Source organism: Eleutherodactylus coqui, chromosome 1 (genome assembly GCF_035609145.1).
Source record: "Eleutherodactylus coqui strain aEleCoq1 chromosome 1, aEleCoq1.hap1, whole genome shotgun sequence".
Taxonomy (NCBI): Eukaryota; Metazoa; Chordata; class Amphibia; order Anura; family Eleutherodactylidae; genus Eleutherodactylus; species Eleutherodactylus coqui.
In genome coordinates, this window is record NC_089837.1 from 163,566,779 (window position 1) to 163,583,650 (window position 16,872).

The 16,872-nt window shown below is 45.0% G+C and overlaps 1 protein-coding gene across 1 annotated transcript; it reads left to right on the forward strand.

Moving 5' to 3' along the window:
• Window positions 1-1,752: 1,752 nt before the first annotated feature.
• On the forward strand, window positions 1,753-9,538 carry C1H2orf72 (chromosome 1 C2orf72 homolog). Its single transcript, XM_066602999.1, has 3 exons — window positions 1,753-2,432; window positions 7,270-7,353; window positions 8,729-9,538. Exons 1-3 carry the CDS (start codon window positions 1,832-1,834, stop codon window positions 8,806-8,808), a joined length of 765 nt encoding a protein of 254 aa, XP_066459096.1. The 5' UTR covers window positions 1,753-1,831; the 3' UTR covers window positions 8,809-9,538.
• Window positions 9,539-16,872: the final 7,334 nt, after the last annotated feature.

Sequence of the window (16,872 nt, forward strand, 5' to 3'; positions counted from 1 at the left end):
ATTTCGGCGCAGATTCTGTGTGGATGGCTTCCACTTAAGTCAATGGAAGACATCTGATCCACAGCTGTAACTGTGGACGGGCCGCGCAATCTGCATCATCGCCTAGCGACTCGCGGCGTCATCTGTACTGCGCATGTGTCGACTGGCCCAGCCAGCACATCAGCAGGACAGATCCAGACAGGTATACAGGGGTCACCGCATGCGAGATCCGACCCGACCGTGTGCAGGCGGCCAAGGTACATTTTATGTGTTTCTGTTGAGTAATTCCAAGGAATCCACAATGCGCTTTCCATCCCAAATTAAATAACAACTGGGAAGTGTGCGGCTGGCAGGGAAATTGGATTGGAAAGCGTTAATTTAATTTTTCTGCTCCAAAAACCAGAACAGCTGGAATTCAAATGGAAATCCCTAACGCAGCTGTGAACGAGCCCTAATATGGTGGGATCACTGGATTTTATGTGTTTAGGGTGGGATTTTTAAGGCATTTACAAGTGATGTATTTTGGAGAGCATTTTTGTTTCTAATCTCGTAGTTACGCACAGTTACTGACTGCGCACATCTGCACATGGAAGCTACCAGAGTTGCCAACTGTCTAGAGGGAGCGGTGACCGGCGGCTCTCACCCGCGGAGCGCTGAAGTTGGGCTGGAGCACTCAGCATCAGTGTTCACTTCACAGTGCTCAGCGGCGGCGGTCAGGAGTTCACAGCGGTGCTGTGCCACGGAGCGCTGAGCGCCGGCGGTCAGCACTTCAGAGCCACAAATAGGTGAGCGCTGCAGACCGGTGGAGGCGGGGGGCCCATGTATACTCGCCCTAGCAGTTACAATGTTTTTGCAGCTCCGCTACACTCACAGCATGGCCAGGAGCAGGAGGTGTCACGGCGAGGAAAGGTCGGCAGGGAGATTCACAGCACCACAATACAAGGCAGCAGAGGTGACAGCGGGGCCAGCAGCAAAAGCTGTGAAGCCGAGAAAGGGGCGGCAGGGACAGTGACAGCGGGGCTGCTGGGACACCGCCTACAGTCTCCGCAGGACCTGTGAGGCCGAGAAAGGGGACAATGGCGTCCAGCCAATCAGGAACAGGAGGCGTCAAATACCTTGTATATTGGCTAGACCAATACTTCCGGTGGTGTCAAGATACAATAATACCATGGACGGGCGGCCGCTTAGTGCCTCCACAGGCTGCTGGCCGCTGTCAGTGTGTTAGCGGCCGGCCAGCAGTGCAGAATCGTCCACGCTCAGCCAATCGGCAGCAGGGGCCTGACAGGGGCGTTCCCTCCTGCTAAGGGCTGTCAAACCCCTAGCTTCCAGTGTCGACAAGATACACCAGTACTGACTTCGATGGAAGCTGAAAAAAAGGGAGGGGGTTTAGCAGCGTATGGTTGTGTGAATGAGGCCTTTATCATTCACTATGAATTTCCAACATTTATTAAACATGTTGCCTATCTGTGATTTTTGGATAAGTTGTCTAGAAAAGCAGACAAACACAGGTTCGCATCCCTGAAGGCTGCAGGCTGCCAACTGTTAGCAATATGGTTCTGCTGCCATTGGGTCATGTCATTATTTGGCCATGGCACATTGGCAGCCGCATCTGAAGCGGTGAGCACTTCCCAGTAATGTCCGAAGGTCGGCAGTCTGCTGACCTGCAGGTGGCCGGCTGTCCTGCGCGCAGTGTAGACAGGTGCACTAGGAACACCCGAGCAGCAGGCGGGGCGTGGCAAGCGGTGGGCGTGTCCCCTACCGGCCTATGGGAGGCGGCAGACCGGTCCGGGCACTGCTGCCTACATGTCTACGTGCCGTATGCGGCGTGTATGGGCTGGAGGATGCCGCTAGCATGGCCAGGGACTGCACGGAGAGCCACTTCAGGGAGCTGCTGCAGCGCTTCGGGGGTCCTCAGCAAGTCCTGCTGGTCGGGGAGCTGTGGGAGCGGGCGGAGAGCCGGGCTCTGCTCAGGGACTTCCTGCGGGAGCTGTTCCCGGCCGAGCTGCTGAATGCGGGCGATGTATTTAACACTAAGGAGCCATCAGAAGAAGGGCACTGCAAGGGGGCGAGCCCCGAGCCGCCGCCACAGACCGCCCAGAGCCGGGCTAGCCGCTTCGGACTGGTGTTCTTCCTGTGCCGGCCGGAATCCCTGCTCCTCCCGGCAACACAGCGCCAGCTGCGGGAAATACTGAGGGATGTACGCAAGCGTCTGACCGCAGGGGGCGCTGTGGTCGGGGTTATTCTGCAGCCCGGTAATAAGGTGGATGGTCAGGAGATTACTGAGGACCCTGCATGTGCCGGCCCTGCGGTGTCGGCGCTCCTGGCCCTCCTCCGCGATGTGTTCCCCTTGGGTGGCCGCTGCTGTGAAGTCCGAGCCGCTGCGCTCATAGCTGGGCATGCGGAGAGCCGCCGGCAGGTGCAGAGAGCGGCGTGCGAGGCGCTGACCGCGGCAGGTACAGTATAGCCGGTCTGTAGGAGGCGAGTAGTGGCCCGTCGGACTGCAGCCCTCTAGTGACATGCAGGGCTCTGGGCACACTGCAGAGCCGGATTACACACGTGGAATCCCCTAGCTTTGCTAGCAGCGGCGTCCGCACGTACCCGGTCTGCCGCTGGGTAATCTGGACTGCGGACGGACCTGGTGGCTCGCCGTTGGGCATGCACAGTACTGATTTTTTTTTTTCTTCAAATTTTTTTCTCTCCACGCCATTGCTAGGCGACGATGCGGAATCCACGACCTTTCCGCAATGTCATTGCGGTAGGGCCATGGATCGGACGGCTTCCATTGCCTTCCATGGAAGCCGTCGGCACAGAATCAGCGGAAAAATGGAGCTTGCTGCGATTTTTCCCACCCCCACCTTTCTTGCGGAAACCGCAATTGGTTTCCGCAAGTGTGAAGGAAGAATCGATTTTCCATAGCATCCTATGGGCGCTATTCAGTGCGGATGCCCGCCATGGATTCTGCAGCAATAGTCTGGCTGTAGGCAGGAGCCCTTCATCTCTCACCCTGGTGCATTGTAACTCGGGATGCAGCAGAATTGCCACCCTACAGAAAATTCTGCACCACCGGTGTACAGGAGGCTGTGCTGCTGAGGAATGCAATCTGTATGGGTGGACGATCACATGAACTGTTATTAGTCCCCCTACTGATGATCCACTTGTGTGTATGAATGGTACCAACAAGCCATGATTGGCATTCTGCATGTTGATCAGCACCAGTTGAAAATACTTGGGACTTCACCAAGGGAACAAAGAAGCTGGTGGGCGTAAAACGTAGGTGTCCCGGCTCCCTGCCACCTCGCCTAACAGCACCATAAGTTAGTTTACAGTGCTTTACACAAGTGACAGGTTCCCTTTAAGTAAGGTGGGCAAAAAAGAGCATCTTGCGAATGCTGTTACCAAAATGTTGACTTTCTGTCACCTGCTGCTTCTATTCTTGTCAAGGAGCACTTCCTTCACCCTGCCTCATCCCGTCAAGATCTCCTCTCCCACATCTGATTGGCTTGCAGAACTGCCCACCTTACACACAGAGCTAGGGTGGCATTGGCTGTGGCTTCACTGTTGCACCACTTGGTACAACTGTCTGGTTGTCTCTGCTGTCACCCAGCACACGGAGGCCCCATTCTGCCCTGCACCAGGCGAACAAAGCAGCTGATCGCCACGTTGCACACCTAATGGACAGTTCAGCTTATCAGTTCAGTAGAACCACTGATCGCCATTGTGCCTGCTTGACACACAGCTCCATGCCAGCTGTTTTATTGAACTGACAGGAAGCTGTGGGCATCAGCTGTTTTATTGGACTGATAAGCTACCCAGTCCGGGTGGGCCGCAGTGGTCGGCAGATTTGTTCACCTGATACAAAGGAGATGCGGAAAAATGTACGTCCGTGTGAAAGTTCCCCCTACTTGCGATACTAGAGACCAAGTGAGACAGTGGTACCAGAATATCTGTTCCTCGAGTCTCCGACCCCGTATAGCAAATACGCCATTGTGTTTTTACAGTGTTCACAATGTGGTATAATTTACATGTTTCCTTTATTCTGACAGTATGTTTACAGCAATAGAAATTTTATATAATTGTTTTTGTTTTTTTTACTCTTCCACAATACAAAAAAAAAAGTTATGAAGAAAATTTGTATTGCCACATTCTAAAACTATAACATTTGTATTGCTCTGATCTCTGCTGTTTGTGTAGGTGCCAGGCTGTTATCCAACAGCCGGACTCCCGCTCTCCCTGGCACAGGAGACCTGTGCCAGGCTTCTGACAGCCACGGTAAAAAGACTATTGCATCAGAATAAAGCCCATTAACGGCTGACGTATGGGCAGTTAAGGGTTAGGATATGTTGGACAGTTGATGGATCTGAATGAAACCTGGATATACTTACGAAAATACTTGATGGTATTCACAACTTGACAAAGTCCCTAGGCGGGTCAAAACGTTGTTTGGTTGTTTTTTGTCGCATAGGAATAAAAGAAGGCTTTATGCTATATTGCACCAAAATCTGCTGCCCTTTTTTTTTTTTTTTGGTCTTTTTATTGTGATCCAAACCTTCAGTCATGATCTGACTACATTTAGGCATGACCTCTGTCAGGGATGATACATCAGCACTACTATCCTACCCTGTTTCCCTGAAAATAAGACATACCCTGAAAATAAGACATAGCATGATTTTCCAGAATTTTTGAGGATACAAAATGATTTTTCAGGCTTTTTGAGGATGCTTGAAATATAAGCCCTACTCCAAAATTAAGCCCTGCTAACAGTTCATTAAAAAAGTCAATTTAAATAGTGTCCAGACAGCTATACATGTAAAAAAGTTAAACCTTTTTGAACAAAAATTAATATAAGACACTGTCTTATTTTCGGGGAAACACGGTAGTAGTGAACTCTATTGGTGTCACGGATGGTTGTTCTCTGCGCCCAGAGGAGCCGCCTCATGTTCAGCTTCTCCTGCTGCCCAGTGCTGATTGTTATGCAGATCACTGTTGGGATAGGAGCGGGAGGACTGCAGTTATGACCCGCTGCACAGTTCTGTCGAAATCGTCGGAAAAATACAGTGTGCTTTTGTTTTTATTTTTGAAGTTTTCCTAAAACCTTTCTCATGACAAAGTGAAGTTTTATTACTAGAAAACCTTTTGTTTTGCGGGAAAACTGGTTAAACGGGATGTACAAAACTAGTATTGATAGTTAAGCTTTTACTTTAACTTGGACAAAAAAGTTAAAAAAAAAAAGTCAGTTGTTCCTAAAACTGGCTGTATACAGTAGATAAAATTTGTAAAACCCGCCGATGATCTAATGTGCGTTGGGGGCCTTCTGACTGTCTGCTGGGCAGCAGATGTCAAAGAAAAAGGAGGATTGGGCATGTTGGATCTCTCTTTTCTTCATTGAAAAAAACCTGCATAAATCGCCATTGATCAAACTCGGGCTGCTTTAAAGCGACCCTCTAGTCAGAAGGTCAAAATTGGTATGTAAGTCGGTACCTGGGATGATTACCTGCCATTTATATCTCCTCAAATCTTTATCCTTGGCTGCGTTTTAGTTTAGCTTTATTAGAATGCAGCTGTGATCTGTGACTATGGTTTAGCCAGAGTGCTTAATGTGTAGTAGTCTGTGCCACACCCCTTGTCTCATCATTGGTTCAGGCTACACAGGAGGCAGCCTGAACCAATCATATTACAGGGGGTGTGTTGCAGACTGCTACAGATTATGAACTAGAGCTGAACTATAGTCACAGGTCGCAACTCGGTCCTAATAGAGCTGGGCTAAAAATTAGCCAAGGAGCAAGATGTGAGGGAAAAAATAACAGGTAATCATCCCCTATATGGATAACGACTTCCATATCCATTTTCAGCTCCTAACTTGAGGGTTACTTTAAGTGGTTTAAGAGTCCTCTACATATATAACTATTCTATATAACTCCAGGTCATCTTCGCACAGGGTTCTGCCAGCAGTCCAGTTAGATTTGTCACATGCAGCACTATTCGTTTCTCCAAAAGAATGGAAACCACCATGAAACCTCACACTTCATTATATATCAGTGGCGTCTGTTGGGGGCCGGCGGCATTCATTCCCTAATTAAGAACAGAGGTTTTGGGTATTTTCAGGCAGGGTTTTCAAATGAATCGGCTGCATATCTGCATGTATTGTGGCTGTGGCTTTCTTTTCAATTGCAAAAGGCGAAATCTATAGAGAAAATCCATAAGATTTGCACAAGATAATTGTTAGCTGCCTTTATTTTATGTCTTCCCGTTATATGTGGGTTTTGGAATATGGATTTTAAAATCTGTTATGTATCCACAAATTTACAGACCAGAAATTCACTATTCCTGCATGGAGTTTTGAAATCCATATTTGCATATTTAATAAAAAAGAAAACCAAAAATGTAAAGAAAAAAAAATCCTGCGCTCCTAGGATAGCTGGTAGTATGACTAGATGGCTATATATCGCACCGCACAACATGATCCAAAGGGATTTCACAGGCACTTTGTAGGAGCGGCATATGATCCACAGAAGCCCCCTCCTAGTATTGAGGTCTCGTGTTGTTACAGCAGTGATGTAAGGTCCTCACACCGGAGTGATGAGTGAAAAATCTTCTTTATTCACAAAGTGTAGGCAACACGTTTCGGTGCGCACAGGCACCTTACGTCACTGCAGTAACAACATGAGACGTCAATACTAGGAGGGGTCTTCTCTGGATCATATCCCCCTCCTACGAAGTAAGTGTCTGTGAATTCCCTTTGGATCACTTTGTACATTATTTAGCCATCTATTCACACTACTGGCTATCTAGGAGCGCAAGATTTTTTTTTTTTTTTTTGGTTTTGTTTTTTATTACATATACTGGGGAGAGATCCTCTGCATAGAGGTCCCCCAGCATCCGTGCAGCTCTCCCCTTAACAAAGGGCATGCGACGCATATAGCATATGGCTTTTTGACTACCATCTGAGGAAGCACAGGTGAGGCACCTAGAGACCCCATTGGGTCCAGGTGTCCACACCAGGGGAGCTTTTGATAACTGTACCCCGAGGCGCTTTCCATATACATCTCTATATTTGCATATTTAGTCTTAGAAACTGGTGATGAGACTCATTCTGTCTGCATGTTCCAAGATTAATAATGACCATTATTGCCATAAATTTCTTTTTCTGCGTTTTTGTTTGTTTATAACGCCACATTCGGTACATTGTAACACCTGGCCGCTGTTAATGTGGAATTACATTTGTGAATATTCTGTATGGCTTCTGGTTAGAACATTCTGACTGACGACACAAGTTTCCTTCCTTCTTCCTAGATGAACAAAGGAGGCAGAAGCCCAATATGAAATCCAGATACTTCTCGTGGAGAAGGTGGAGACAGAAGGAAGCTGCTCATAATGGTAACAAAACAAATAACTTGTGACTTTAACCCTTTCCAATCCACTGTCTGACGTCTAAAGACATTCTGATTGATGGCTGTACAGCTCCGATGTCGAAAGACGTCTGGCAGGGTATTCTTACTGTATATTACTGGTCGCTCTGTTGTTGGGGGGGCCTCTCCAGCATGTCCCATACCGCAGTACTGGCTCTAACCAGCAAATGGCGCCATTGTATAATGGCCGAAAAAGGGAAAAACCCCTAGGAAACCCTGAATCCAAAATTGGATTGCAAAGGGTTAAAGGTGAATGCCCACGAACAGATTTCTACCGCATTTCCCGCGGCGGAAATCCACAGTTATTAGGTTCTGTTGAACCTAATAGCTTTCTGCCTGTCAATGCTTTCATGCGGAATTCTACGATGGATTTCCACAGCAGGCAATACATCGCAGCATGTTCTATTTGCCGCGGATTTACGCTGCGGGAGGTCTCCATTAATGGAGACCGTGGAATTCCGCCATCACTCACAGGCACTTCTTTGTTTAATATCTCGGTACTCCAGCGGTGTAAATCCGAGGGCATATCCTGCGACGCTCGTGGGCATGAGCCCTAACTCTGTGGGGACATGCAGTTTTCATTTTTGTCCTCCTGCTCCGCTTTCAAAAAATCTTATGTTTTGTATAGCCCCATGAGGACTTGTTTTTTTGTAGGTCATGTTGTACTTTCATTTTAAGGTACCTTATCTATTGAAAACTTCAATAGGGGTGGGGTTAAATGTACTTTTTTTTTCTCATGGCATGAGCTGTAATTAATATTGCTACAGTTCTAGAGCCCATATGACTTCTTGATTGCTTTAACTTACATTTTATTTCTTGGCGATGGGCAATTCTAGCGCTGTCTTTGTTTTTTTTGTTTGTTTGGTTTTTTTTTAACTCTACTTCCCTTGACTGTGTTCTTGGTGCAGGATAAATACTTTCTTAATAGATGTCAAAAAAGTAATAGTTTTTTTTTTTTGATTCCCTCAAAAAATAAATTTTTTTTTTTTTTTTTGTCTCACTAGAAATTGCAGTTGTTTGCTTGTTCACTCCAGTACTGTGGTATTTTATACTTTCAATAGTATCCTATTGAGGGGACTATCTCGCAACAGGGTTTTACCTGTCATGCAGAGACTCCAGCTGCAGCTCATCCCAAAGTATGTGGCAGCGGTGGCTGCACATGCTCATTATCACTGCATGCACTTCAATGGGACTGCCGCAGATTGCTGAATTGCAATGAGAAATATAAAAACAAGCCTAAAGCCTTTAGTCAAGTGTCTAAAAGAACAATATATTCTATTGCTCAGCCGCCATAGTGTTGCCTATATTACAACAGTGTAACCAACCACTTTTCTGATTTGCAGGGCATCTGGATGAAGAAACGGCATTGACGGTCTTGAGCTATCCCAATGGAGACTGTGCGGAGACTACACCGGATGCCTAAGATCTCTGCAAGGGAAACTGTGAACATCCAACCTATGAATGAAGTGTTTGTCTGTGGAACTGTCCCCTCTCAGGAATCTATGTTGCTACCTTGTCATGATGGCCTGTAAGGCAAGGCCTACGACCGTTCTGCAGCAATGGACACTGAACTGTATAGAGACCATGCCCATTATTCTCTGTTAGGAACCAACAACTACTGCACTTTGTTTTGAAGAAAGGGTGGCTTTACATGGGACAACGATCAGCCGAAAAATTGCTCAAACCAGCGATTTTCAGTGATGGTTACATAGTATGCTAGGCTGAAAAAAGACAAATGTCCATCCAGTTCAGCCCCATGTTGATCCAGAGGAAGGCAAAAAAACGGCCCTTGAGGAAGCTCTCCCCCATCTGTGAATGACTACCTGTTCACAGTGAATGGAGGCAGGCAGCCTTAAGAGATTTCTCGTACGCTCCGCCTCCATTTACCGAACGACTTTCACTCCAGTGCGAAAGCACAGGAACAATAAGTTGAACCATGTAAAGCCACCCAAAGGCAAAATAAGTTAGGAACGCAATGTATGTGGAACCCCGGACTTATGTACAGCATTAGGAAACTTATTTGCGCAAAATGGCGCAAGTATTGCTGCTTGTTATTATAACTTTTTTCCCCCTTTCCTGTAAGATTTCTGTCAGTGCTGTACTTTTTGATATGTGGTAATGCCAGGGGAACTTGCAAATAAATCCTTTTTTTTCTGCTGTAGAAATGTAGCCTTGTCTTACCCTGTTTGCCACGCATAAACTTGTCACCTCCCATAGGGTCAGTGCAAATGGCCGGTACAATGGCGTTGATCAGTTGTATACGCAGTTTATAGCATGCACCTACCAGAGTTGTGTATTCTGGAAGCAAAGGGTGTAGCAATGCAGCACTTCTTCTCTGACAGACTTGCACAATTGTTCTCTGTTTGACAATTGCACGCATAGATCATAGACAAATGGATGTTACTGAACATGGTGGCCGTGCCGTGTGTCCAACGACGCATTCCAGACTTAACGGAGGATCATGTGATGCATAACCTCTGGATTGGTTCTAGGCAGCTGCTAGTAAACGTGACATATCTCATAAACAGCCTTTTATCTCTCAGGAACACAAAGGTCATCTCTGCGTGTGTGCAAAGACAGCCAGCTTATTCAGTTACGTGACTTACTGTAGTACCTACCTTCTGTTAGAGCTGATATGCCTGTTTGATCAGGAAACTGTATCGGCTCTTTACTTGACTCCTTGTGTGGGAGTTTTTTTTAACCCTCTAAATGCTATATCTATCCAGTCCTTTTGTCCTATTGTATTTATGTAACAGGAAATTGTTAGTTCAGCTATGACACTTATAGGCCTCATTCCAACAAGCGTGATTACAGTGTATTGTGCACAATGTACACGGTGAATGAAGTCAATGAATGTACATTGATCCATTCACATTTAGCGTATATACATTGCATGTAATACACACATGAAAAATAATGCATGTTCTATTTCACCACGTATTACACACGTTCTGCTCTATTCTCTATGGGTTGCCTAATCAACGCTAATGTTACGCATACAGCCGTGGGGATTAGGCCTTAGGTTTATGGAAATTTACATGTGGGTTTTGGTTGCCATACCGTCATCATTATGACTTATCACAATATAGGAAATAACACAGCATGCTCTAGATGTGGGTTTTCATAGACTCATAAAGTTGGAAGGGACCTCCAGGGTCATCGGGTTCAACCCCCTGCTCAGTGCAGGATTCACTAAATCATCCCAGACAGATATTTGTTTGAACACTTCCATTGAAGGAGAACTCACCACCTCCTGTGGTAACCTGTTCCACTCACTGATCATCCTCACTGTCAGAAAGTATTTTTTCTAATATCCAATCTGTGTCTCCCTTTCAGTTTCATCCCATTGCTTCTAGTCTTTCCTTGTGCAGATGAGAATAGGGCTAATCCCCCTGCACTGTGACAGCCTTTCAGATATTTGTAGACCGTTATTAAGTCTCCTCTCAGTCTTCTTTTTTGCAAGCTAAACCTTCCCAGATCCTATAACTGTTCCTCATAGGACATGATTTGCAGACCGCTCACCATCTTGGTAACTTGCTCTAGTTTGTCTGTCTTTTTTAAAGTGGGGTGCCCAGAACTGGACACAGTATTCCAGATGATGTCTGACTAAGGGTGGTTTTACACCAGCGAGAAAATCGCACGTTTTTTGCGCAATGCAAAAGTCTGTAAAACGGCAGATTATGAAATCAATAATTTCCTTTCTGCGATGTTTTTACTGATTTGCTGTTCAGAGAACAAAAAAAATCGTGGCATGCTCTATCTTTCTGTGATGAGAGATCCCTATGGAGCCTCATTTTTATCACATCGCAACATACTTGTGATGCGATCTTAACATTAGAAAATCCTATCGACTTTTGCGATTTAAAAAAAAAACCTGTGTGTTTTTATCGCGGCAACAGCAATATGAAACAAGATTTATTTATTCAAAATTGCTGACGACTAAAAATTGTGGGAACATGGACACGATTTTGCCATAATTGCCTGTGTGAAACTAGCCTAAGGAAGAAACTAGCCTTTCTTGCTGCTGCATCACATTGTTGACTCATGTTCAGTCTATGATCTATTAGTATATCCAAGTCATTTTCCTATGTGCTCCTGCTTAGCCCAGTTCCTCCCACTCTGAATGTACTTTCATTTTTCTTGCCCAGATGTAGGACTTTGCAATACTCCTTGTTAAATGCCATTCTGTTAGTCGCAGCCTACTGTTCAAGCTTGTCTAGATCTTTGTGAATCCTCCTCTTCCTTAGGGATAGCTATCCCTCCTATCTTTGTGTCGTTGGCAAATTTGATCAGTTTCCCCTCAACTCCCTCATCTAAATCCTTTATAAAAATGGCCACCGGCCCTAGGACAGAGCCTTGTGGTACCCCACTTGATACATTCTTCCACTTGGATGTGCAGCCATTTATGAGCACTCTTTGAGTACGATCACTCAGCCAGTTGTGAATCCACCTAACAGTTGCCTTGTCAATCCCACATTTGGACATTTTTTTTCAATAAGTATGGTATGAGATACTTTGTCAAATGCTTTACTGAAGTCAGGATATACTATATCCACCGCATTTCCCTGATTAACTCAGTCGGTGATACTGTCATAGAAGGACATTAGATTCGACGGGCACAGATTTAGTCCTTCTCAAAGGGGAAAACAACGTGGAATTCCTGACAGAAGTGACATTTTGAACTTCACCAGACCAGGCAGTGAGGGAGGTATTACAGGAGGAATGGAGAGCAGTAGTTCCACCTCAGAATGAAGTACATACCACTTGTCAGCCAGCCATTCAGGATCCAGGGCCTGCTGAGTGTAAATAGAATGGTCTTCGTACTTGTCGCCCAGCTTTCCAGAAGCCCTGAATGCCATGTTTGACTAGTTATAGTGATGTATGTGGTTTTAAATGCTTGCATAACTCTGCAGTTGGCATTCAGGATCCTGGAAGAGCTGAGTGACAATGTAATGATTCCGTTAGTGGTCTCCCAACTTTTCAGGAACTCTGCATGGCATGTCTCATGATGGTGAGGTATTGTGTATATACATTTCAGCACAACTAGGCACCAAACACCTGTACCTATGGGCGGCTCTCCTCCCCTGCTATGGAGCCGGCAGCTGTGTGCTAAAGAGAGGAGGAGAGCCACCCAAACATACAGCTGCTTGGCAGAGGCACATGTGCGATCCTTATCGCACAGCTGCAGCCTCTATGAAGAGCAGAGAGGCTATTAGGCCTCATGTTCACGGGGAAAATCAGGCCCGCTATGGATTCTCCATGGAGAATCCGTAGCAGGTCCCTCCTGCCCCGAGGACATGAGGCATAAAAATAAGAGTTAACTCACCTCTCTCCCGCTCCGGATCTTCCCTTCGCCGCGGCTTTATCTTCTCTCCGTCGCGGCCGGTTCTTCTTTCTTCGGCTCGGCGGATGCGCAGGGCACGTCGGTTGCATGCCCCGCGCATGCGCCGGCCCGAAGAAAAACGATCCGGCCGCGACGGAGAGAAGATGAAGCCGTGGCGAAGGAAAGATCCGGAGCAGGTGAGTAAATTCTGATTTGGTCTCCCGCGGATCCGGATGGCTTCCATAGGCTTCAATAGAAGCCCGTGGGAGCCGTCCCTGCGGGAGACCCGCACGAAAATGGAGCATGGTCCAGATTTTTTTCATGCTCCATTTAAAAAAAAAATTCCTTTTATTGACGATCCGTGGGTATTTATCTACCCGCGGGTGGTCAATGCATCCCTATGGGATGCGGATCTGCGGGCAGGAGAAGAGTTAAAATCCGCTGCGGATTTTTATTCTTCTTTTGCCCGTGGACCTGAGGCCTTAATCACACAGCTCAGCTATCAGCCAGAGACCACGGGGTCCAGCAATACCAATAGAACACTTCTGTAAATTAGAGAAAGCAGGACCCTCCTCAGTCCTGCAGTAGCCTCTCACTCTCCTCCCCATAGCTCAGCTGTCAGCAAGACTATCTGGCTGCGCTGGGAGAAGGCTTCTCTCCTTCCACAGCACTACTCACCCCTCTTTCAGCCACACCTGCTGTCCTGCATGCCTTCCTTCCTGCTATCTGGTAGCTTATAACTTAAGACAGTACATGAATAATTCATAAAGCCATAGAAATATGTATTGAGCATAGGATAGGGGTTATAAATATAATCACCCCTTACAAGTCCCTGATAAAAAATGTAAAGGACAACTACGTTTAAAACAATATCTACCATCTAACCAGAAACATTATGGTATTAAATTATATAAAATGAGTGAAAGTGTATCAGGCTTTACACATGCTTTTTGTGTAATATGAGGGAAAAGATTGCAAGAGTAATCCACCGGGATGCCTTCAATATCTGGAAACAAATGGAAAGATTGTATGGGAATTAATCCACTCATATTTGAAGAGGTACGATCTACATGTAGCCTGCTCTCACGCAGAGTGATGACTTAACCTGAGGATAGGTCACAAATAGTTAAAGTCCTGGAATACTTCTATATTACTATAGATGGATGTGGCATACACATGACCAGGCTTCCAAACAGGTCCAAACAAGAGTTTGTTTTGAAATGTAAGGGGCATAAAAGATCACCGTCATGACAACCAGAATAAATCCCTTAAAAAATGTACTTGAAAATGTTCCAAGAAGCTGTGAAAGCTAAATTATTCTCACAAAAGCCTGGAGCTCTTTTGTTCTACACTTCCTTGTGCTATTTTCAGTATAAGGGAATGCAACCAGGGCCATGCTGAAATACAGTTACAAGAAAAAGTTGGTGAACCCCTTTAAATTACCTGGATATTATCTTTAGGAATTCCGACAGAACCTCGGGACAGTAAAAAATTAGGTATGAATGTCCTATAAATAAATACACCTAGTAATAGTAAGACTCACACAAAGGCATGGTAAAATTCTGTGTATAAACCGCGTTTTACCGGCGTGTAGAGCTACAATCACTGCGACTGTGATCGCATATGCCTATGCCTGACAGCATATCTCACACGCTGTTATGCACTGGATTCCTGGTTTTTCCTTTTTTTAAATTTTCTTTTTTTTCTTACTTGTATAGTTTCCTAGCCACATGTGTATAAAATGCCGCACCTACACAATGTAATTGCATATGTTCAGTGTTTTCATACACACCCATAGAGAACAATAGGGTTCTATCACACATAATATATGGTAAAATAAAATGTGTCATTCTTTTTTATGCGCATAATATATGCAATGAATATACGCAAGTGTGAATGGATCAATGAAAATAAATGTACTTTTATTAACTCCATTCACCGTGTATTAGGAGTGCCTAAAACGCAATGAAATTACTCTCGTGTGAGCCTGCCCTAAATCAAAGAAATGTGGTACCATGTTAGCCAGTAGAGCAAAATGTGATTGTTCTCAATAAGAGAAACCAAGAAACCTTGTAGATATGATACCTTTTACTGGCTAACAAAAATATATGGTGATATTTCCAGCTTACTCAGGCTTAAATGGAATAGATCCGAAGATCCATCCATCTATCCATTCATCGATCCATCCACCTATCTACCTACCTACCTCAGAGGGGAACTTCTTGCATCAATTGAGAATATGAGAAATCTGAAGCAGAGATAATACGCTGGCCTGGTGACACCCTAACAGCAATTTAGAGACCATAAAACTTTCGAATCCCTTATTAATTATTATTTACTCCTCTACTTATTCTGCTCTAGTATTGTTTTAAGTCCAAATTACTCACACCATACCTGTGCCTATATATATATATATATATATATATACATACACACCTCGTCTGATCTATCCTATTTAAGCCTGAGGAAGAACCCTGAGTAGGTTGGAAAGCTCGCTATAAGGGTTCCTTTCCACTGGCGATAGCGATAATCGCTGCAAGAAAATCGCAATGTTAAAATCGCATCGCATCGCTGCAAAATTGCAAGTTTTTGCGTTGCGATGCGTTGCGATGCGTTGCGATGCGAGAATCTGTTTTGCCATTGCACTGTATGTGCGAGAGAAAAACGCAAAACGCTGAAACAATCCCCCTGCTGCGATTTTTAATCCTCGCATCGCAGCTTACCCTTAAACATCGCTAATGGAAAGGTTGTCATAGAACAACATGTGCAGGACTTTCCTGCGAGAGCTCACACTCTCGCATCGCACTGAAAACGCACGATTATCTCGCCAGTGGAAAGGAGGCTTAAGGGCGCCCACCCACTGGCGTTTTTTTTTCCCTGCGAAATTCGCAGCATTTTTTTTCTGCAGGGGTCTATGGGACTTGTAATGTTAAAATCGCGATCGCGCAAAATCGCAATTTACCGCGAATCGCGGTAAATTGCGATTTTGCGCGATTTTAACATTACAAGTCCCATAGACCCCTGCAGAAAAAAAATGCTGCGAATTTCGCAGGGAAAAAAAAAACGCCAGTGGGTGGGCGCCCTAACCGTGTAATTTTGTTAGCTAGTAAAAGGTATCATGTCTACAAGATTATTTGGGTTCTCTTACTGAGAACAATCCCATCCTGCCCTAAAAAAATTGCTCTAGAAATATTGGTTTCGATCCTCCTGTGAAGTGTGTGACTATGAGGACATCTTGTGGTACAAATGTATATTGCACATATTATGAACTATAGTGAAATGAAGCAAAAACTGGGAGAGCTCATAGAAAGATTTCCAAGTTCATTCCGGCTGAGTGGTTGTCCACATCACGTTTCAACCATCTACTGAGCATATATGTTTGGGTAAAAAAACAAGGAAGAAAGTAAAGCTAAAAAAAAAAACCCCAACAGATTCAGATGTACAGCTGGCCCTATATTGCTGTAGAATGAGGAAACTGTGTAGGTTGTGAGAGATTTATCATGTGCTCATGGTACATCATCTGAAATATAAACTTTCGGATGTATTTTTTTCAGTCTAGACATGCATTGTGTGATCACTAATATGTCTGTAAAGAGCATTTCTCACAATCGATAGGTGATAAGTGTTTGATGGCTAGAGGTCCAACCAGTAGGATCCATATTAATTACAAGCATGGATGTTCTGTGTCATCTATTTGAATGGAATGGCAGTGAGCGCACTGAACCACTGCTCCATTCAGACGTGGAAAGCGGGACCAATGTTCTTGTGATTAGTATGGACCCCAGTGGTGTATAGGTGGTAAATGTTTATAATGAAAAACCCTAAAAAATGTTTATAAATAAAAAATTAAAAACACAGACAGCGATCTAACTATAAGCAGGGCACAGCAGTCGAACTTGTGACCAGGCCTCTAAGCCAGGGGGCTCACAGGCCCCTCTTGCCATAGTAATATGGTATAAAGTGTGATATCTTCACTTATCTTCTTCAGTCTGCCCTCCTCTTAGGGCCCCTGCACACTACAGTTTTTTACGCGCGATTCTGCTGCGTGCTTTTAACGCGGAAGTCAATAGGACTTTCTAATGTTAAAAACGCATCGCACAAAAATTGCAAGTTTGTGCTTTGCGATTTTCGTGCGATTTACTATATTGTAAAACTTTTATAATT